This window comes from Dendropsophus ebraccatus, chromosome 9 (genome assembly GCF_027789765.1).
Source record: "Dendropsophus ebraccatus isolate aDenEbr1 chromosome 9, aDenEbr1.pat, whole genome shotgun sequence".
NCBI lineage: Eukaryota > Metazoa > Chordata > Amphibia > Anura > Hylidae > Dendropsophus > Dendropsophus ebraccatus.
The window spans coordinates 65,183,384-65,206,170 of record NC_091462.1 but is presented as its reverse complement, the minus strand read 5'-3'; the positions used below and the strand labels follow the sequence as shown (position 1 = coordinate 65,206,170).

Genomic DNA, 22,787 nt, shown 5'->3' with positions numbered 1-22,787 from the left:
AAAGCAGAGGGAGCAGGAGACAATATGTATTGGCACAAAGGCCAGTTTTCTTGACTTCCTGGATGTCAATCAGCTACCAATATGGCAGAACCGTAAAGATATGGTAATACATTATATAGACACATCTGTATAACTTTTAATGTACTTTTAATAGAAAAACTGTTTTCCTTTTGTTAAATTCCCCTTTAACACAATGGAATCAGTTCTCAAGGCTTTCCCCTGTGCCTTGTACTTTAGGAGCTTTGCCAAAGTGACATGTTGCCCAGAAACCATTCCAGGAAAATCTTGATCCCAAATGCCCCTGGCCCTGTAGTGTGTCAAAAATAGCAGGTAATGTCCACATTATGTGGCAACTGACAACTAAATGGGTTCTTCACTTATTTAACCCTTTTCACTCCCCACTTATAATCTAAGCTTGTTTGTAATGGGCTTTTAATACTTAAATTGGTCTGTTTGACTGCAGCACATCCTGACTTGCACCCTGAGGCTGGGTTCACACTACGTATATTTCAGGCAGTATTTGGTCCTCTTGTCAGGTCCTCATAGCAACCAAAACCAGGAGTGGATTGAAAACACAGAAAGGATCTGTTCACACAATGTTGAAACTGAGTGGATGGCCGTCATATAATGGTAAATAACTGCCATTATTTCAATATAACAGCCGTTGTTTTAAAATAACAGCAAACATTTGCCATTAAATGGCGGCCATCCACTCAATTTCAACATTATGTAAACAGATCCTTTCTGTGTTTTCAATCCACTCCTGGTTTTGGTTGCTATACAGCCTCAAATATACAGCCTCAAATATACGTAGTGTGAACCCAGCCTGAAACTGCAGAAAATCCTCACTTCCTGGTCCACTTTGTCTTCACTCTTTGCTCAACCTCCCTTCTGAGACTAAGGTCACATGATATCTGTCTCTTCTGTTGCCAGGCAAGCGGAAACACCTCATCTGTAACCCTGCCAACCACTGCCATTATACCAATCTGGGAGCACCTGGCCAAGGGACGAATAAACAACAGAACAGTGACTGCCTCTTGAGCAGTATAGGGGAAAGGAGACACAGTTTAATTTTAGTTTTTAATCTATGTTGATGAATAGATAGGTATTTTTTACAGTGTAAAGCAGAAGCAGATTGAGTCAGCGATGGGCAGATACAACAAGAGGAGGTGGATACTTGGCGGTTGCCTCTGAGATGCAGTGCATGCTGGTAGATGTAATTTCATTGCCTGGTGCCATATAAAACTGGGATCATTTGTAAAAGTTTCATTCCATGACTAGGAGCACCATAGACAAGTGGGAAAGGTGTCAAATGATTGAGTGCACCTTTTATACTTTCTGTGCATTCATCTTTTTTTATGGGATCGCTAGAGTTCCCCTTTAAATTTATTACTGAACACAACATACAGTGGTGCCTTGGATTACGAGCATAACTGGTTCCGGGAATGAGCTTGTAATACAAATCCTCTTAAACCAAAGCAAAACTTCCCATAAGAAATCACTGAAATGCAGACAATTGGTTTCACACCCCAAAAATAATGTTTTTTTTTTATTCTGAATAACATGTAAAACTAATAAAACAAAGATTTAGAAATGGCTGAATGTCATATTATAAGTAACTATACGGTAAAGCAATCAGCATGTGGAATATAATGTACAGTAAGTGCATAAATCTGATAACACAGCAGCAATTTGTAGATACAGGATGGAACTGCAGATCCTCATTATGGCGACAATGGGAAACACAAGGGCTGACAGACTGTAGGGAATATGAAGGAATGAGCAGGGTATATGTGGGCACACATGCATCTCTCTATCTGTCAGGGGGGAGAGGGGGCTGGGTTACAGCTATGAAGACATTACCTCCACAGTCCTATCCCCTGATGTAAGCCCCAGCCTCAAGTGGGTCTGCTATGATTTGGAAGGTGAGAAAGACTTCCTGTATCAGAGTACAGGGCTCCGCCTCCCACCCAGTACTGGGAGCTCTTAAAGGGGTAGTGCGGCGGTAAAGAATTATTCACAGAATAACACACATTACAAAGTTATACAACTTTGTAATGTATGTTATGTCTGTGAATGGCCCCCTTCCCCGTGTCCCACCACCCCCACACGTGTACCCGTAAGTGTGGTGCGCTATACATACCTGTCACGTGCCGACCCCCGTTTCTGATCTTCAGTCAGTGACGTCTTCTTCGGACGGACGGCGAACAGCTCCGACTGTCCCGAATGCCGGCCGCCCTCTGCAGCGTCATCAGCTGCTAAGCCGCGATTGGCTGAGCATAACTGTACTCAGCCAATCGCGGCTGAGCACAGTTATGATGCAGCAGAGGGGGGATGTCGGCAGCGATTCGGCCGGCCGAAGATGATGTTTGGCACAAGATGGAGGACATGCGCGACACGGATCAGGTAATGTATAATGCACCAACACTTCCGGGTACACGGGCAGGGGTGGTGGGACACGGGAAGGGGGCCATTCACAGACATAACATACATTACAAAGTTGTATAACTTTGTAATGTGTGTTATTCTGTGAATAATTCTTTACCGCCGCACTACCCCTTTAAACCAAAGCAATGCTCTTAAACCAAGTCACAATTTTGAAAAACTGTGAGCTCTTCTTGCAAAACGCTCTTAATCCAAGTTACTCTTAAACCAAGGTACCACTGTATTAGGTACCAAAATGACATATGTGAAGAACTGCAGGTTTCATTTTACACCATCTGAAGTGCATTGAAGGGGTTTTCCCATCTCTGCTATTTTCCCCTATCCATAGGATAGAGCTTAAAAAGCTTAATGCTGGAAGTCTGACTGCCAGGACCCCCCACTGATCCTGAGTAGTTTAGTTTTAAACAGTTATTGAAATTCAGTCAACAATAAAGGGGAAGAGATACCAAAGTAGAACGGTCAAGGATGCTACTGGATTTTAAAGGGAACCTGTCACCCCCCGTGCCGGGGTGACAGGCTCCCGACCCCCCGTTAGAGACCCCTATACTTACCTCATCCCGCCGGGTCCCGCTTCTGGATTCGGTCGGGTCCCGGAGATCTCAGCCGCTGCAGCCCGGCGCGCGCGCTGACAGATGAGTCCAACACCCATAGAGAATGACGGAGCGCTGGACTCTCCCGTCATTCTCTATGGGTGTTGGACTCATCTCTCAGCGCGCGCGCCGGGCTGCAGCGGCTGAGATCTCCGGGACCCGACTGAATCCAGAAGCGGGACCCGGCGGGATGAGGTAAGTATAGGGGTCTCTAACGGGGGTCGGGAGCCTGTCACCCCGGTACGGGGGGTGACAGGTTCCCTTTAATCACGAAAAGATAATGTCCTAAATCTTTCAGACAAAACTATAAATTAGAACAATGATAACATATAATTTTGTCTATGAAGATAAAACATAGTATGTTAAATTACTCTTGATTATAGATTTGGGGGGGGGGGGGGGGGTGTTATGAGGAAGGAGTGGTTAAAAGGCTCTGGGCACCAGGAGTAAATATTGGTCAGCTATTGAGGTTTTAAGGGGTGCCCTGGAGAAACAAAGAAACCGTCGCCCTCTTTGCTGTCACCAGCTAGCCCTGCACTTACCATTCCCCTGCTCTGCTTAAGTAATACCACACAGTGTTATTCAGAGCAGAGATCACCTTAATCTCCCCCTCCCTTATTGTATATTGTATACAGTACCCGAGAGAAGGCTGCCCATCACGATTGCTGTGTGCAGCAGCCTCTCTACAGCGAGTAGTGGTTGTAGCACAGCAAGTTGTGATGTCAATCACTGCATGCTGTTTAGAGGCTGCCGCACACAATGATCGTGTTGGTCAGCCTCCTCCCGGTTACTGTATACAAGCATATATAGTATACTGGGAATGAAACCCTGCTCTTTATATCGCTTTGTAGCAGAGCAGGGGGTTAGGAATGGCAGGGGTTAGATAGCCTTGCATTTCCCATCACAAATGTTGGTGGCAGTCTGATAGTCAACAAAAGTGCTTATTCGAGAAAAAAAAACAACAAAAAACTTTACATTTACTTAAATAAACTTTCATACTCCAAAGTTGTATAACTTTTTTTCTATTGTACCCCTTTATTGTCAGCATTGTGAGCATAGCTCATAAAAAGTAGTCTCTTGGTAGCTTTGTCCACCATGTGTTCTAGGCAAGATATCCTATTTGAATAACATCTGTGAAATATCATCAGGCAGGTACCATTTTGAAAGTTAGGATTCCATAAAGAGTTATGGAAGTTTAGCAAAATTATGTCTGCTTTTGGTCTATGCTTTGGTGTGCAGAAGGGGGTTACTCTTGACATACAGGCGTAGTTAAAGGTTGGGTTGATGTAGGAGGTTATCCTGGGATAAGTTTGGCGAGAGCGGTTTTCTGTGTGTACTCAACACCATCTATAGCTGTGTCGCCAGGCTGTAAAGAGATATATCAGGGAAATTTATCCCTCATTTCAATTTATTTTGTATGTTTCAGGAGTCTCTCTCTCCAGGACACAGAGGGTGAAATGTTTCCAGGCAGTCAGTTGGGTTTTTGAGTATTTTTGGAAGGGGATTATGTAGTGTTTATATAACTGGAGGAGGTAATTGGAAAGTTTGGTAATTGATACTCCCAGATACTGTAGGTAAGCACTATGGTGTTCCAGATGAAGTTAAGGCAAGGCCCAAGAGGGTCTAGCCAGCCCCTTTAGCACAAGGTCTTTAGATTTGGTTGATGATAACAAATCCAGCGAACGCTGTAGGAGTGAATATCAAAGATGATGTTGTGTAAAGATGAATGGGGATTGGAGATAAACAAGAGTTTCATCTGTGAAGGCTGATAATTTAAGGCAGAATGTGCCTATTTTTATACCCCGGTATGATGTGTTGCAGGAAAGGTGACTTATTATGGAGTCAAAGTTATACAGCTTTGTAATGTGTGTTATTTAAGTGAATGGCCCCTTCCCCGTGTTCTTCCCTACCCCGGAAGTGTGGTGCATTATACTCGCTGACCCCGGCCGCCATCCTGGGTCGACAACGTCATCTTTGTGAAGCCGGCCGAACTGCTCCAGCCGTCCCTCATGCCGGCCCCCCCTCTACCGCGTCATCAACTGCTCGGCCACGATTGGCTGATGACGTTGTCGACCCAATAGGGCGGCCGGGGTTGAAAGCAATTCAGTAAGTATAATGCACCACACTTCCGGGGTGGGGGGAACATGGGGAAGGGGGGCATTCACTTAAATAACACACATTACAAAGTTGATAGAAAAATGATGAAAAAACTGCACTCACAGACACTGGTAACAACTTCTTTTATTTCTTATGTGCGGACATCATGGAGCAGACGCCAGCTGGGTGCGGGTAACAGGCGTGTTTCGCGCAGAGTGCTTCAACGGACCCTCCCCCTTCGCTACGTCACCCCATCTAAATATGCTAAACATAGTGACATATGTGAACATGTGATTACATCGGTTGGGGATAGACAGCATTCGTGAACTCCTGGAAAAGACAGATAGAAGTAGGGAATATATAGACTTTATCTGTGAGGCATTGGATTTGATCTTGTCTAACAATACCTTTATGTTTGAGGATAAGTGGTCCCTCCAAACATCTGGAGTCGCCATGGGTACTCCCGTGGCATGTATCGTGGCCAATTTATTCCTTTCAGTTTTTGAAATGCGCTTTATTTTCAGTATAAAAAATCCTTTTTCTAGGTTCATCCATAGATATTCACGCTTTGTGGATGATATTTTTATAATTTGGACGGGGTCGGTAGTAGACTTTGAGGAGTTTGTATGTTACCTAAATCAGGAGAATACAATGAATATGTTCTTCACTAGCAAAATCAGTCCCTGTGAGATGGAGTTTTTGGATGTCGTGGTGTCAGTAAAAGATGGCAGGTTGGAAACAAAAGGATATAGGAAGCCTACAGCTTCTAACACCCTGCTCCACTTCAATAGCTACCATACGGACGCAACAAAGAAAGCTGTGCCCTATGGGCAATTCCTTCGCTTGCGCCGTATTAACAGTACGGAAGAATCCTTTAGAATTCAGGCTGCTGCACTTAAGCAGCGTTTCATAAATAGGGGTTACCCCGAAAAATTGTTGGATGAATCACTGAATAAGGCAGCACAAAAAAATCGCAATACCCTGCTCCATAATGTCACTAAATCAAAAAGACTGAAAAGTGGTAATATGGATCGATTTAGCCTTTTCTTTTAAGCTCTGACCTATGGCTTCACAAATCCGCAGAGCTATCAATAAATATTGGTACCTGATAGAAAAGGATACTACATTAGGTGAGCAAGCCACAAGAAAACCTTTTGTCACTTTCAGGCGTAGCAAAAACATTAAGGACATATTAGTACACAGTAAAACAAAAACAACTAAAGAAGACGGTACAGCATGGTTACGACATGAATTAAAAGGTAATCATAGATGCGGTTCTTGTAACTGGTGTACACATATGTGTAAAGGAACAAGCTTAAACATCAATGGACAGCAGATATATATCAATGACTTTATATGCTGTAAAACCTCCTCAGTAGTCTATGTAATCTTCTGCGATTGCAGAAGATTTTACATAGGCAAAACGAAGAGGGCGCTACATACCCGTATTAGGAAACACTTCCATTCATTGAGAAATGGCTCTTGTGCCCCGAGACTTATCAGTCATATGAATGAAGCGCATGGAGGTAACCTGGCAGCTATAAAATTTGCAGGGATAGAAAGGGTTAAGCCCCGAGCAGGAAAAGATTGTCACCGCCTCCTGATGAGAACCGAGACTAAATGGATATTGCGTACCGGAGCCGAAGGTCCGGTTGGCCTCAACGATAGAGAAGACCGTAGTTTTTTTATATGAATTGTGTGTCCGATTTGTTTTTATTTGGTTTTAATGTTTTCTTATATGTAATCACATGTTCACATACGTCACTACGTCTAGCATATTTAGATGGGGTGAATTAGCGAAGGGGGAGGGTCCGTTGAAGCGCTCTGCGCGAAACAAGCCTGTTACCCGCACCCAGCTGGCGTCTGCTCCATGATGTCCGCACATAAGAAATAAAAGAAGTTGTTACCAGTGTCGGTGAGTGCAGTTTTTTCATCATTTTTCTATCACCGTTTGTTCATCACAGAGACTGTTTACAGACTAGCACCGCTAGACACATCCCCGAGTATTACCTGCTTGCTCAGAGGGTTTAGCTCCAAGCTGTAGTGCCGGCTGTTCTTTGTTGTGCTATGAATGGACTCACACATTACAAAGTTGTTTAACTTTGAAATGTGTGTTATTTAGTGAATAAATGTTAAACGCTGCACTACCCCTTTAAATCTTTTCATAATTTATGTAATTATAAATAAGAAATGAGTGCCTGTCCTCCCCACTGCATACAGCTATACTTAAAAGACCCAGTAAGTCTATGGTTATGGGTCTTGCACGAGAGACACAGTATGAAGATCTGTGAAAATTCAGGATAGATTAGTTAATTAGAAAAATGACTTGTGCACGGTGGAGAATCATCTAACTCATGATGCCTATATGCATAAGACTTCTAACAGTTGGTTATTAATATCACTAATTACACCTATCTGTCCAATTTTATATTTTTAGAATCAAGAATTTCCTCCCCAAAGTGTCATACTTCTTGGACATTCCATGGGTGGCCTTATTGCAAGAGCATTATTTACATCAAAGAATTTTAAGCCTCAACTGATAAACCTTATTATAACACAAGCTACACCTCATGTTATGCCAGTGCTGCCTATAGATTATTATCTAACTGGTAAGTTTAACTTGTGGAAAAGAAATGTATATTTTGTTTTTTGATCAGTCTGGGTGTGAGTGCTTAGACCCGTACCGACCGTGAGAGCAAGTGGGGAGGAGACCACACTGCAGCGGGATCCGCTCCCCACTCTGTGTCGTGTCAGGCTCCATAGACTTACATTAGGAGCCTGACTCATCACATGATACAGAACTGGGAGAGGAAAACAATTAGGGTAGTTTTCTTTCAGCTCGTTCCTCACAATCGGTATGCGTCTGAGCACTCAGACCCAGACCGATCAAAACAACATGTCTCTCTGACAGGTACACGCAGTGCACACACGGCATAGAATAACAGCCATGAGTGATTGTCAAAATGATGAACATGTTTCTAATTTACAACCTGCTTTTGTAAAATATGGCTGTTTTTCGTTGTCTGTTTTGTCATGCAGGAAATATTGTTTTATTTTCAGTCTGACAGTTCTCTCTGCTGACATCTCTGGCCGAGACAGGAACTCTCCAGAGCAGTAGAGGTTTTCTATGGGGATTTGCTACTGCTTTGAACAGTTCTTGTCTTGGCCAGAGAAGTCAGCGGAAAGCACTGTGTCAGACTAAAAATAAAAAAATTCCTGTATGACATACAGCAGCTGATAAGTATGTATATGTATAAGTATTACAAATCTGAATAACTTTTTGACACCAGTTGATTTGAAAATAAATAAATAAATTGCACGAGCCATACTGATAGCATTGGGCTTGAACACTAGACTCGCCAAGTGTTTGATAAACCCAAAGCAACCTGATCTTTAAGTGTCTGCTCTGAACGTATGTCAATATGTGGTTAGAACCATAGTGGCAGGTAACCTATAACATGCATTATAGGCAACAACCCCCTGTTTAGACAAACGACTGCACAAAAAATCAAATTAGCTGATCAGTGGATATTTGCTTGCTTGTCGGCTGATCTCTGACCCTTCTACATGGGCAAATTTTATTAGTTGGTCATCCTATGGATAAATCACCTCTTTAAAGGATTTATCCAGGATAAGTAAAAGCACTGCTATTTTCTTCAAAAAACAGCACCACCTATGTCATCAGGTTGCTTGTAGTATTAACTCCTTCCTGCATAATGACGTGCCGGCGGGTAGGGGAGTCCAGAAGGGGGCCACACGGCGACCCCGCTATGAACCATTGAGCTCCTGGCTGCTATCTGCAGCCCAGGACCGCGGATGATCGACTCTCCCAGCTAATTAGATGCAGCTGACAAATGGCTGGAGTGGATCTACCCCCCCGCGAACACAGCGTGGAGATCCCTTCTTTTTACCAGGCCGGGGCTCACCGTCTGGCTTATCGTCATTGCTGTATTAAAGGGGTTATCCAGCGCTACAAAAACATGGCCACTTTCCCCCTACTGTTGTCTCCAGTTTGGGTGGGGTTTTGAAACTCCGTTCCATTGAAGTAAATGGAGCTTAATTGCAAACCACACCTGAACTGGAGACAACAGTAGGGGGAAAAGTGGCCATGTTTTTGTAGCGCTGGATAACCCCTTTAAGTATACTGCAGTGATCTCTATGGGAGATCACTGCAGTAATGATAAAAGTTCCCCAGGGGGACTAAAAGTTAAAGGGGTTGTCCTGGATTTTTCAATAAACTAGCATTGTATTGACCTTTGTGGACGTTGCATATTCTACGTACACGTCTATTTTTTATTTAGAGCACTTACTGTGTTCTCAGACTTAGTCACATGACCATTCTGCCTGTTTTTTCTTTACTTCCTGGGAAATTCTGTTCCCTTCTTTTTCCTGTTACTGCCAGTGAGGGAACAGTGAGTCATCAGGTGGGTGGGGTTATGCATATATTTCTTTACCAACCCCTAACATCTAACTGACATCTGAGCCCAGAAGAAACTGCAGCAGTAAGGCCAGCATGACAGACTACAATCTCTGTACAGCACTGCAGCATAGGTTGGAGCTATAAACAGTAAATAAAGGAACTATGGGGTGATTTATCAAAATTTATGCAGAGGAACAGGGAAACAGTTGCCCATTGCAACCAGACAGATTCTAGGTTTCATTTTCCAAGGCCTTTTTTTAAAAAAAAGCAATCTGATTGGTCGCTATGGGTAACTGCTCCCCTGCACAGGCTTTGCTAAATCTTCCCCTATAATGTTACTATTGTAGTGTAAAGATGTACAGTGTTAGGGCAGTGCTGCTGCTGTGTGTAATATGGAGAGGAGAGATGCTGCTTCACCTCATGGCAGTCACCATGTCATATATCAATCTATTGCTGAGGTAAACTTGTAACAGAATGCTGCCTCATTGAGACCCCGCCCACCAGGATGGCTACTGTAGTGTATATGTAATCAAGGACTACAATTCCTATCATGTACATGTGTGCTGGGGTTTGTAGTCCTGCAACAGATAAAAGTGTGAAAAAAAAAATTATTTGATAACATAACTAATTGGCAGACACTGAGTCACCATGCTGCTCAAAAGGAAACTTGTAGTAATTCAGACATTTCCTGCCTATGGGTAGAGTGGGTGTTGCTACAGGCCTGCAGAGCTGTGATGTCACTGCTGACCCCTGTGACCTGGAAGTTCTTTATGTAAATCCAAAAAGCAGCAACAGAGGAGGCGGCCCAGGGACACAGAGGCGAAAAAAGGTTAGAGAAAAGCACTAAGGGAAAGGGACAGATTACAAATTATTCATATTTCCAATAAGAAAAAAATGTTGGACAACCTCTTTAAGGTGTGGTAAAAAAAAAAAAAAAAACACCCTACCCTAATAAAAGTTCAAATCACCTCCTTTTTCCCATTTTATAAATAAATAAACATATTTGTTTTTCCCATGTGTGTAATAGCTTGCAAACTATTAAATTATCAAATTCCTGACCAAAATGTAATAAAAGTGAACAAAAAGTCGCATATACGCAAGCAAGGTACCGATAGAAAGTACAGATCATGGCACAAAAAATGACACTTTACACAGAACCCCATAGACCAAAAAATAAAAGCGTTATAAGGATGGTAATAGACCACTTTTAAACACATTTAGGGTTTTTTAATAAAGTTAACATTTTTTAAAAGCTATCAAATAAAATAAGTTATACAACTTACTTATCAATTGTAGTTGTACTCAGGGCTGTGGAGTCGGACTGGAGTCGAAGTTTGAGTCGGAAAAAAATGTTCCGGCTCCAGCTTTACAAAAATCTTTAACCCCTAGACGACCCTGGACGTAGGGTTACGTCATTGAAGTCTGTCCCCAGACGACCCATGACGTAACCTTACGTCCTGGGTGTTTCTCCCGCTATGAAGCGTGCTCCGGAGCGGAGCGTGCTTCATAGCAGGTGGGGGCCGGCTGCAAACAGCAGCCGGGACCTTACCGGTAATGACACGCTGCAGCGATCGCGCTGCCACGTGTCATTAACCCCTTACACGACCGCGGCGTTTAAGTGTAAGTGACAGGGGGAGTCCCCTGTCACTTACCGATCGGGACCGATCGTTGAAACGGACTGCCGGAGGTCTCTCACCTGCCTCCGTGCGGTCCGATCGGCGATCTGCTACACTGAGCCTGCACAGGCAGGCTCAATGAGCAGATCGCCGATAACACTGATCAATACTATGCTTATGGCATAGCAATGATCAGTGTATAAATCAAAGTAGTGAATGTAGAAGTCCCCCAAAGGGACTTCAAAAGTGTAAAAAAAAAAAAAAAGTTCAAATCACTATTACACTACCCCAAAGCCCCTCCCCCAATAAAAGTCTAAATCACCCCCCTTTCCCATTATATAAATAAAACATATAAAAATAAATAAATGGATAAACATATAATATACCGTAGTGTGCGTAATTGTCCCATCTATTAAAATATAACAAGCGTCATTGTGATCGGTTAGCGGCGTACACGAAAAGAGGGGAAAAAGTGCGCAGATTACCGATTTTATGTTATATTATATATTAAAAAAATCAATAAAAAGTGATCAAAACGTCCGATCTTCACAAATATGGTATTAATAAAAACTAGAGATCATGGTGGAAAAAATGACACCCCATACAGCCCCGTAGGTGAAAAAATAAAACCGTTATAAGCGTCACAATAGGCCCATTTTATTAATATTTAATTGCCAAAAAAAAGGATTTCATTAAAAAATACATATATAACATTAGAGAATCTGTGTAACCTGCATATGGTTGTGTTCGGACTGACCTATAGAATAATAGTGTCATGTCGCTGTTACCATATAGTGCATTACGTAGACACAGGAACCCCCCAAACGTTACCATATTGCATTCTTATTTACGATTTCACCTATTTATATCTTCATAAATAATATATTTGGAATTCCATCATACATGTTATGGTAAAATGAATGACGCCATTACACAGTACAACTATTCCTGTAAAAAACAAGCACTTACATGGCTTGTAGATAGAAAACTGAGAGTGCTAGAGCTCTTAGAAGGGGAGGAGGGGAAAACGAAAACACTAAGATCAAAATTTGCGCGGTCCACTGGGTCATTTTGGGCCTGGTCCTCAAAGGGTTAAAAAATGTAGAATTGAATTTTGATATGAATTTTACAAGTTTTTCTCATGAATATATATTATGAGCAACATTGTAATAGGACACTGGCCCTATTACATAAGGGTGGTCATGGAAACGTTGTCGGTCACTATTTGGCAGTTTGTTTCTGAGCTGGAAGAGTCCGTTGTGTGGGGGTTGATCTGTGATGTTCTCTTCCTGGATGCTGGATGACTGTATATGAGCAGAGCAGCAGTGTAATATGAAGATATCCTGTGTGATATAGAGGAGGAGGAGGAGGAGAAGAAATAAGTAGTGTAGCAGTAACCTCTATCCTCAGTGTGGTGTTTTCTCTCTGGGAGAAGATTGGGTGTTTTTCTTTAATGTCCTGTGGCTGCAGCTCTGTGTGTTCGTGCGCGTGCTATGGCTGCAGTAGGTTGTGTGTGTGCTATGGCTGCAGCAGGCTGTGTGTATGTGTGTTATGGCTGCAGCAAGCTGTGTGTGTGTGTGTGTTTGCACTATGTGTGTGCACCCAAACTGAGGACATGGGGTAATGCAGAACGGCACAAGGACCGTACTGTGCTCAGTTCCAGGGTGTTGGGGGGCATGCTTCACTTACTCTCCAGTCTTTTCCTTGTCGTCTTCTGATCAGTGGCTGAGCAGGGACACTGCTTCAGCCACTGATTGGCATTGTCAGCTCAGCCAACTAGTGTCCCAGCTGCAGCTGCTGATTTGGAGGATTTTTGAAGAGGCAGAGCCTGGCACACTTGTAGCTCAGCTTGCCAGGCTCTGCTGAAGATAGAAGAAATCTGGGTGAGTATAAATAGTGCTGCTCTTTAGCCCCCCCCCCCCCCCCCCCCCCGACACTGTACCTATACCCGCAAACACTAGGCCCAAACTTAGCAATGGATGCCTTCTATCATACGGCTTCCACTACGAAGTCTGAAAGTAAAGAAAAATAAAACAACACAATAGAGAAAAGTATTTAAAGAAAAGACCCCCCCCCCCCCCCCGTTGACCATTTTTATTTAAATAAAAACAACGCTGAAGCACAACAGTAAAGAAGAGATGCATGTTATAAAAAGGAGCACTCAAAAAACAAATGCTAAACTATGAAAATATTTCTTACAAGTTCCAAAAAGCAAAAACTTTATACAATGGCATAGAAACAAAACATAATCCCTATACACTATTTAAAAACACTTAAAATAACCACAACCATGAATAAAAACAACGTTGGTCATCGACATAGTCCAACGAATACGACGTAATGCACAGGATACCGATATCTGAAAAACGAAAAGGGAAAAACACACCCAAAAAAAGGCCAGGAGCAAAACACCCATCACTTAATACATTTTTATGCCGACTGGTGGTGATTTTTCTCCTGTTTTGATGCTTTCTACTTCCCCTCTCCTGTGGATGTACCTCTGTGGAGCTGCGGCTGGTATTGGAAACATACCTCTATCATATATCAGGCGCTTTGCCTGTTTTTTTGTTTGTAATATCATTGTGACAGGTGTTTTGCACCTTACAGTAGGCAGAAATCTGTGGTGAGAAAATGCTGCAGTTTCCTGAAAAGACGCCAAACCCTGAGCCTGCTGCATTTTTTAAAAACTGGCACAGAGCCGCAAAAATGTCAGGGCGGAGAGAAAAACGCCACAAAAAAAAACAAAAAAAGAAAACAACAACATGTGTGCTAGGGAAATCATAAACTTTTGATTCCCAGCTAACATCTGCCTACAGGCATTTTCATGGCGTTTGTATGGGCGTTTTAACTAGAAAAAGCGGCAGCGTGAAGGCAGCATAATACTAGCTTCATGTCTAATCACCACCTGCCTAATTGGGCCCCTTACCTGCATCTAAATCACAGCGTTTTTTGGTCTGCTTTGCTTCTAAACATGATGTTAATTTAAAAAGTGAAGGTGAATAGGCCATAAATCAGTGGGGGACTGACTAATAGCACCCTTGATGATCTGCTGTTTTAAAGGGGCTTTGGAGGTCATGCCAGCCTCGGCAGTTGTGCCTCCTTTTTGGTGTATGGGTCCCCCCCCTTTTTTATCTTTATCCTACTGCCATTGTCTGCTGATAAGCAGCGCACATAAGTGCGAAATTTATCAGCAACTCCTTTTTTTGCCGTAGGTTTTTTTTTCTCTCCTTAATGTTAAAAAAAAAAACGTAAAAAACACTACATTGCACTACACTATATGAAATGGTTTTACATTACACTACAATACACATTTACATACCACCATATACTAATCCCCATATAAAGATGGCCCACAGGGTGTTTTCGGCGGAGGAGGCAAACGCTCTTATTGCCTCCAACACCAAAACAGCCAGTGAGAATGAATGGGGGGGATCCTTCTTTTCTCCATTCATCTTCATCATCCAGTGATGATGAATATCCACGTAAGCGTCCCAGGAAGAAGCTTCTGGATGCCCCCCAGACAGGTGACCCCATCTCGCCCCCTAGACAGGTAACCCCATCTCGCCCCCTAGACAGGTAACTCCATCTGGACCCCAGCCCCCCAAAATTATGAGCCCCAGATTCCTGGCTTTGTAGCACGAGCAGGAATCCAAATGAACCCCACAGGCGTCAGAGAAATAGACTTTTTCAAGCTCTTTTTCTCTGATGACCTTATAAATTTGATGGTGGCGCAAACAAACTTGTACGCACACCAATTTATAGCCTACAACCTCTCCTCTTCTTTATTCATTTCCGCTGCATCAACAGGGGTCCACCCCAGGCGTGGACTCCTGTTGATGCAGTGGAAATGAAAACATTTTGAGGGTTCCTACTGCACATGGGCGTCAGGTTACACTTAGGCAGATTTAGACTGGAGGGGACACAGAAATCCAACCTCCAGAATGCCTTCCCGTTCTCGGAGTAAGATGGAAGGTCGTTTGAGAACTGATCTTCCCACTGCTTGATAAAGTTTACCACCTGTATGTGGATAACTTTTCTACCAGCGTCCTCCTCTTCTGGTCGATCGCTGCCCGAGCTACTGTAGCCATTTTTGAGTTGTGAAGGAATTTTTTCCCTGTGATGAGGGAATGCCTCACAAAGGTTTTTTTGCCTTCCTCTGGATTAACACAGGTTGAATTTGATGGACACCTGTCCTTTTCAACCTTATAAACTAATAATTGGCCTAATACCCCCAAATAAATTAAAAACGGTCCCTTTTCCCCAACTAAATAGGCATGGCCCCATTACTATTAGAGGCTTACCATGGGGCAATTACAAAGCCCCTGTGCTGCCAGGACAGTAGAAACTACACCCCATAAGGAATCTAACAAGGGGTGCAGTGAGGATATGGCCTTCTGGTGACGGGCACATTTGTTCTGTGAAAATAATAAAAAATAGTATTTTTTATTTTTACAAGATATGTTCTACATATGTGCCCTTCACCAGTGGGGTTCATTTGCTCACTGCACCACTTGCTAGATTCCTTGAGGGGTGTAGTTTCCATAATGGGATCACTTGGGGGGGGTTTCTACTGTCCTGGCAGGACAAGGGCTTGTAAATGCAACTTGGCCTCCATCCTCCATTCCAGCCTCTAAATGGCGTTTTGTCCCATTGGTGGCATGCCCTGTGCCCATATGGCACATTATGTCCACATGTGGGGTATTTTTGTACTCAGGGGAAATTACCCTTAACGTTTTGTATTCATTTCCTTTTTTAGCCCCTTGTGGAAATGGAAAAAATAAAGGCTAGACCAACATTTACTGTAAAAAAAATCTTTTTATTTCTACACTAAATCATTAATCTTATCTCGATTTTTTTTTCATTTTCACAAGGGCTGAAGAGATAAAAAAAAAAAAAAAAAAAACAAACCCAAATGTGTGGAGTATGGAAATACCCCACATGTGGACATAAAGCGCCATGCGGGTGCAGGGTAAACATCCAAAGGGAAGGAGCGCCATTTGGCTTTTGGAGGCTGGATTGGATTTCGAGGGCCATGTTGCATTTAAAAGGCCCCTGTGTTGCCAAGACAGTAGAAACCCCCCACAAGTGACCCCATTATGGAAACTACACCCCTCAAGGAATGTAACAAGGTGTGTGGGGAGCATGTGGACCCCACTGGTGGCGGGCACAAATATGGAACAATGTGGCGTAAAAATGAAATATTACATTTTTTACACTATAATGTTGGTTTAGCCGTGAATTTTTCATTTTCGCAAGGGGTAAAAGAGAAAAAAAAAAACACACACAAAATGTGTAGAGTCTGTAAATACCCCACATGTGGGCATAAAGCGCCATATGGGTGCAGGGCAAGCCTCCGAAGGGAAGGAGCGACATTTGTATTTTGGAGGCTGGATTTGACCAGAATGGATGATGAAAGCCATGTTGCATTTACAGAGCCCTCATGCTGCCCACGAGTGACCCCATTCTGGAAACTAAACCCCTGAAGGAATCTAACAATCTCAGAATCTGCTGGATAGGTAAAAGCAGGGCTGTGGAGTCTGTAAGCTGCAGCTTCAACTCCGACTCCTGAATTTTATCAGGACCGACTCCGTACTCCTGCTCCTGCTCCTTCATAAATGGCCAGTCATATACCAGGGGAGTTATTTATCACACTAGCTCAGCAGCTTCTCCCTAATGTCCTACATGATCCTGGAGCGACTTCTGAAGGAATGAGGAAAGATATAAAGCAGATTCTCCTGTGTGTGCAGTGGATGCAGCGAGTCTCCAGCCCCCATGTCCTGAACTACTCACAACTACGCTAGATGGAGCAGGTGGTCTTTTCCTGCTGACAATCTTCAAAGTTTCTAACTAAATATTCACCATATACACAGAAACACTGCTAATAATGCCAGATACCTGTAATATAGTTGTCAGCCATAGTGATATATAGTCACTGTGGGAGCATGCCATAGCACGCACACACAGCCTGTTGCAGGCATAGCATACATACACACACACAGCCTGCTGCAGCCGTAGCGCGCACACACACACACCTGCAGCCATAGAACACGTAGAAAAACAGAGGTTACTGCTACACTATTAATGTCTTCTCCTCCTCCCCTCTATTACACAGGATATCTTCATATTACACTGCTGCTTATATACAATCATCCAGCATCCAGGAAGAGAACAGCACAGATCTCCCCCCACACAATGGATTCTTCCAGCTCAGAAAAAAACTGCCAAATAGTGACTGACAACTTTTCCTCGACCACCCTTATCTAATAGGGCCAGTGTCCTATTAGAATATTGCTCATAATATATATTGATGAGCAAAACTCAATTTTAAATTGTTCTAAGTTTTTTTTTAAAGCTAGAGTCGGTACATTTTTTCTGACTCCGACTCTACAGCCCTAGGTAAAAGCATTCCCAAGTTATTAATGAATTACCCCTTTGGTAATTTTGTCTATTTTGACACGGACATTAGTGGCATGTGCAAACAGAATATCATAAAGTTTTGACTTAAAACTTAAGATTGCCAACACATTATCATAAAATTTATTTTGGCTTTTGGTTCTGTGTGTGTGCACATATATATATATATATATATATATATATATATATATATATATATATATTATAATATAATTTTTACTCTCTTATTTTAACAGATTTTTATGCCTTAGTGAATGATTATTGGAATTTGAATGCAAATAAACTTCAAAATATAACTTTACTTTCTGTTGCTGGTGGATTTCGGGATTACCAAGTTCGTCCAGGATTGACGTTTTTGCCATCTTTAAAAATCAAGAACAGTGCCTTGTCTGTTGTGGTAATATTTATTTTCTTCTTCTCTAATCAGTGTTTTTACAAGGGTAATTTAAAGCCAATGTACCAGTTCACTGCCTAAAATTAATTTTTACATCACCTGCTCATGTCGGCAAGTAGATTCCGGTGGCTCGGTCCATTTTTCAAACCACTGCCCAATTCCTGCCATCTGCCCTGATTTTGTGTCATGCAAATAGGGCCTCTCTATCCACTGGTGGTGGGCATTATGGGATCAGGGGCTTTTTATTAATATGTTAAAGGTACAAGTGCCCAGGGAGGTGTTCCTCTAGCTTCAGGAACCCATCCAATCGAAAATACTGCCCCCTGCTGCCTGGTAATTAACCTTCGCCTCTTCATTGACAGCCACCAGGAAACCTTTTCTTATCTCCCTATTATTCAAAATAAGTACTGTAAACCAAAATTTACTTGCAATTATAATTTCCTTGAGTCCGTAGATAGCACAACAGATGGGTTAAAACCTTCCTAGAGGCACAATCAAGCAGAGCCAGGTCAACTAGCATTTGTTGTGCTGTCGTAGGATGGTTAGGAAGACTTTTCTTCCAGAAGCCGTAGAGCTTGTTTTAGACTTGCACTGACGCCATTGGGATAATATTTTACTATGCATGCACTTCACCCTGGCACTTTTGTGATATTCCGATGGTAATAGACAGATGATGTCTTTGCATGGATAAACCATACGTAGCTGGGCTCTTACAGGCTACGGGCTAACGAACTTGAACCTAATGACTGAAAAAAAAGGAATAAAGGAATGCTAATATTTAAAGGCTTAGCTGGATATGTAAAAAACATGTATATGTAATTTAAACATGTATAGGATTACTTCCTAATTGTATTTAATGTACGTAAGTATGTACTGAACTGTAAGTATGTGTTAATGCCTTTCATCACATCAGTTAATGCATCCTGGCGAACCATGAAGAAAAGGGGATCTTGTGGACCCTGAGACCCCCCCCCCCCCCTCAAATGAGACCCAGAATAAACACACTGGACAGCCACTGGTTGCCAAACTCCAACTTGCATTATAAACTGTCAGCAGGATATGGAAGGGGTTGTAGTTTTCAACACCTGGAGAGCCATAGGTTGCAAACTACAACACCCAGCATGAACTGTCTAGTACATGATGGGTGCTGTAGTTCTGCAACCTGGAAAGTCATAGAGCATGATAAGGGTTGTAGTTCTGCTGGCTAGAGAGCCACAGTCTACAAAGCTACAACTCCCATCATGCCCTGCTGGCAGTCCTTGTTGGAGGTTGTAGTTGTGAAACCTAGAGGGGCACAGGCTTCAAAAATACAAATCTCCCAGGATGTGCAGAGCAGGTGGAAAATCAACCCGGACCTTCCACCGGGAAATAGTAATGGAAAGAGATTGGGTCCACAGCTCCATGCAGTAAAAAAAAAAAATTGTGGAAACTTTATTTAATACCCCTCAAAAGCGTGTACAAAAAATTAAAAAAGTTCAGACGTGTTTCCGAATAACAACATTCCTTAATCATGGCAGTTATACAATCTAGATTCGCAAGCTTATATATTTTAGGAAATGCACCACAATCAAAATAGACACACCCCCTGGGGGTAGGGTGGGAAATGGAACGATAATTGTCAGCTGATTAGAGCAAGTCACACTGTATATTACCAAGATGTACGTTGCAGTGCACATTGTGCAATTCTATGTTACCAAAACTAGTTATAAATCGCAATGCACTTTGTACAGTTTTATATAACCCGAAATTCATTACAAATTGCAATATACATTATACAAACTTATGTCCTAGTGTGGACTGGGACAATGCAGGAGGCTGATAATTTTGTGACCTTCATTAATGCAAATAATTTAAATTTAAAATTTACATACCAACATGATTTTAATAAAATTTCTTTTCTAGATATTGTACTGTACTTTGATGAAGGAGAAATAATTTGTACCACCCTCTACAGGAAACCAGGCCAGTAGCCATCCCAAACATTAAAGGGGTAGAGCGGTGTACAGCTATACAACTTTGTAATGTGTGTCATTTAAGTGAATGGCCCCCTTTCTTTTTTCCCCCCACCCCCGGAAGTGTGGTGCATTACACTCACCGCATTACTGTCGACCCCAGCCGCCATCTTGGGACAATGGCGTAATCTCCAGACCGCTTCAGCCGTTCCTCATGCCGGCCCCCCTCTGGCGCGTCATCAGCTGCTCAGCCGCGGTTGGCTGAGAATAACTACACTTAGCCAATCACAGCTGATGACACGCCAGAGGGGGGCCGGCATGAGGGACAGCTGTAGCGGTCCGGCCGGCCTCCTAAAGATTACGCCGTTGTCCCAAAATGGCGGCTGGAGTCGACCATAATGCGGTGAGTATAATGCACCACACTCCTGGGGGTTGTGGGAATACGGGAAGGGGGCCTTTCACTTAAATAACACACATTACAAAGTTGTATAACTTCGTAATGTGTGTTATTTAGTGAATAAATGTCTAACACCGCACTACCCGTTTAACAATCTTCCAACTAGAGAATTTGTACGGGTACGTTGTACTTGTTCAAATGAGACACACTATATAAAAACATTTCAGGATTTGGCGAATCTTCTACTTAGTAGAGGCTATTCTCAACACATAATTACCAGAGCCGCGGCAGAAAAACGTGATAGGAGGTATCATTTGACGGGCAGAAAACATAACACATTTACAAACAATGTGAACAGTGACTCACATGTAAACAGCACTACATAATTTCCCCTGACTTTCTCCACACAATATATAGCCTTCAGTTTATTTCTATTAAACGCATCATCCACAAATATATTCCTTGAAAATCAGGTGTGAGATGCATGGCTCGGAGAGTGGTTACTTTGGGTAGTGTACTATCTCCCAATATTTTACCGGATTATGCTAATCCTCAACACACCGGGGTGAACCTACATGGCTTTTGCGGCTATGGTCTACCCAGATGCGCGTTATGTGCGGTTTCTAAAAAGTGTTACATGTTTTCTTCTCTGTCTTCTGGTTTGACTTTTTCTATCAGGACATTCATGAATTGTAATTCCACCTATGTGATTTATTTAGCAGAATGTTCAACGTGCCAATTACAGTACGTTGGATCAACAAAACAAAGCTCAAAGTGAGAATTGCAGAACACTTAGCGGACGCCTCTTTGACGTCTTCTCGCTGGTCTAAAAGATCCATGTCAATTTTATCACGGCATTTCGCAGAAGTCCACCAGGGAGACCTGTCCAGTTTTTTCTGTAAGTGCTATTGAGAAGGTACATACTCCAAAAAGAGGTGTGGATCAGGTCCATATTCTCCACAAAAGGGTGGCGTTTTGGAAATGACGTCTCAGTACCAGATTTCCCATGGGCTTCAATTTGAAAAGTGACTTGTCTCTAATTCATCAGTGTACACAGTATTTGTTTGTATCTCATTTTCCTTGTGAATAACATAGGTTTCTATAATGTATATTGCAATTTGTAATGAAATTCGAGTTATGTAAAACTGTACAAAGTTCATTGCGATTTATAACTTGTTTTGGTAACATAGAATGTGCACTGCAACATATATCTTGGTAATATACCATGTGACTTGCTCTAATCAGCTGACAATTATCATTCCACTTTCCACCCCACCCCCAGGGAATGTGTCTGTTTTAATTGTGCCATGATGACTGCCATGATTAACCCCTTAACGACCGCGGGCGTATATTTACGCCCTGCGGTCATTAAGGACATTCAGAGCGGGGCCGCGCGGCGGTCCCGGGTGCCGCTTGTAGCCCGGGACCGCAGGTATTAGCGGGCACGATCCGATCGTAGTGCCCGCTAATACAGTAATCGGATGCAGCTGTCAAAGTTGACAGCTGCATCTGATTACCGTTTGCAGCGTCATCCCTGGTGTCTTGTGGGGAGATCGCTCCTCCGGGATGTTATCCCGGAGGAGCGATCTCCGTTTCTGAAGCCGACCGGGGACCGCTCCAAGATGGCGCCGTCCCCGACTCGGCACTCGTTTACTTCCGGCTGCAGCAGCCGGAAGTAAACAAGTGCCTATCTCATGGATCTCTATGAGAGATCAAAGCACTTATACTAGAAGCCCCCCTAAAAGTAAAAAAAAAAAAAAAAAAAAAAGTGTTATTAATAAAAAGCCCCCTCCCCTAATAAAAGTCTGAATCACCCCCCTTTTCCCAGGTTATTAATAAAAGTAAATAAATTAATTAAGAAATAAACAAACATGTTTGGTATTGCCGCATGCGTAATCGCCCGAACTATTAATTAATCACATTCCTGATCTCGCACGGTAAACTGCGTAAGCGCCAAAAAATCCCAAAGTGCAAAATTGCGCATTTTTGGTCGCATCAAATCCAGAAAAATGTTAATAAAAAGCGATCAAAAAGTCGCATATGCGCAATCAAGGTATCGATAGAAAGAACTCATCATGGCGCAAAAAATGACACCTCGCACAGCCCCATAGACCAAAGGATAAAAGTGCTATAAGCCTGGGAATGTAGCAATTTTAACCCCTTAACGACATCGGGCGTAAACTTACGCCCTGGTACTTGGCGCATCAGGGCGTAAATTTACGCCCGATGTTTCCCCGATCGCTGCGTGTTCGCACACAGCAATCGGGGAAGATGGCCTGCTATAAATCATAGCAGGCCATCTTAGCTTCTCGGCACGGGGGGTGGTTAACACCCCCCGTGCTTAAGATCGCCGCTATAGGCTGATCAATTCAAAAACCGACCGCCATGGCACGGCTGGTGGCACGGCGATCAGAGTCTCACAAAATAAAAAATACCTGCCCTGGACCCCTCAGCTAGGTAGC

General features: G+C 42.8%; 1 protein-coding gene across 2 annotated transcripts in view; it reads left to right on the top strand.

Annotated features, from left to right (window-relative positions):
- The window catches only part of PGAP1 (post-GPI attachment to proteins inositol deacylase 1), a 321,065-nt gene that overhangs the window by 112,194 nt on the left and 186,084 nt on the right, over positions 1-22,787 (top strand). For both annotated transcript variants that reach the window (XM_069983559.1, XM_069983560.1), the window contains 2 exons: positions 7,570-7,741; positions 17,819-17,979. In XM_069983559.1, coding sequence (XP_069839660.1) covers positions 7,570-7,741; positions 17,819-17,979 — 333 coding nt within the window. The remainder of the gene's footprint in view (positions 1-7,569; positions 7,742-17,818; positions 17,980-22,787) is intronic.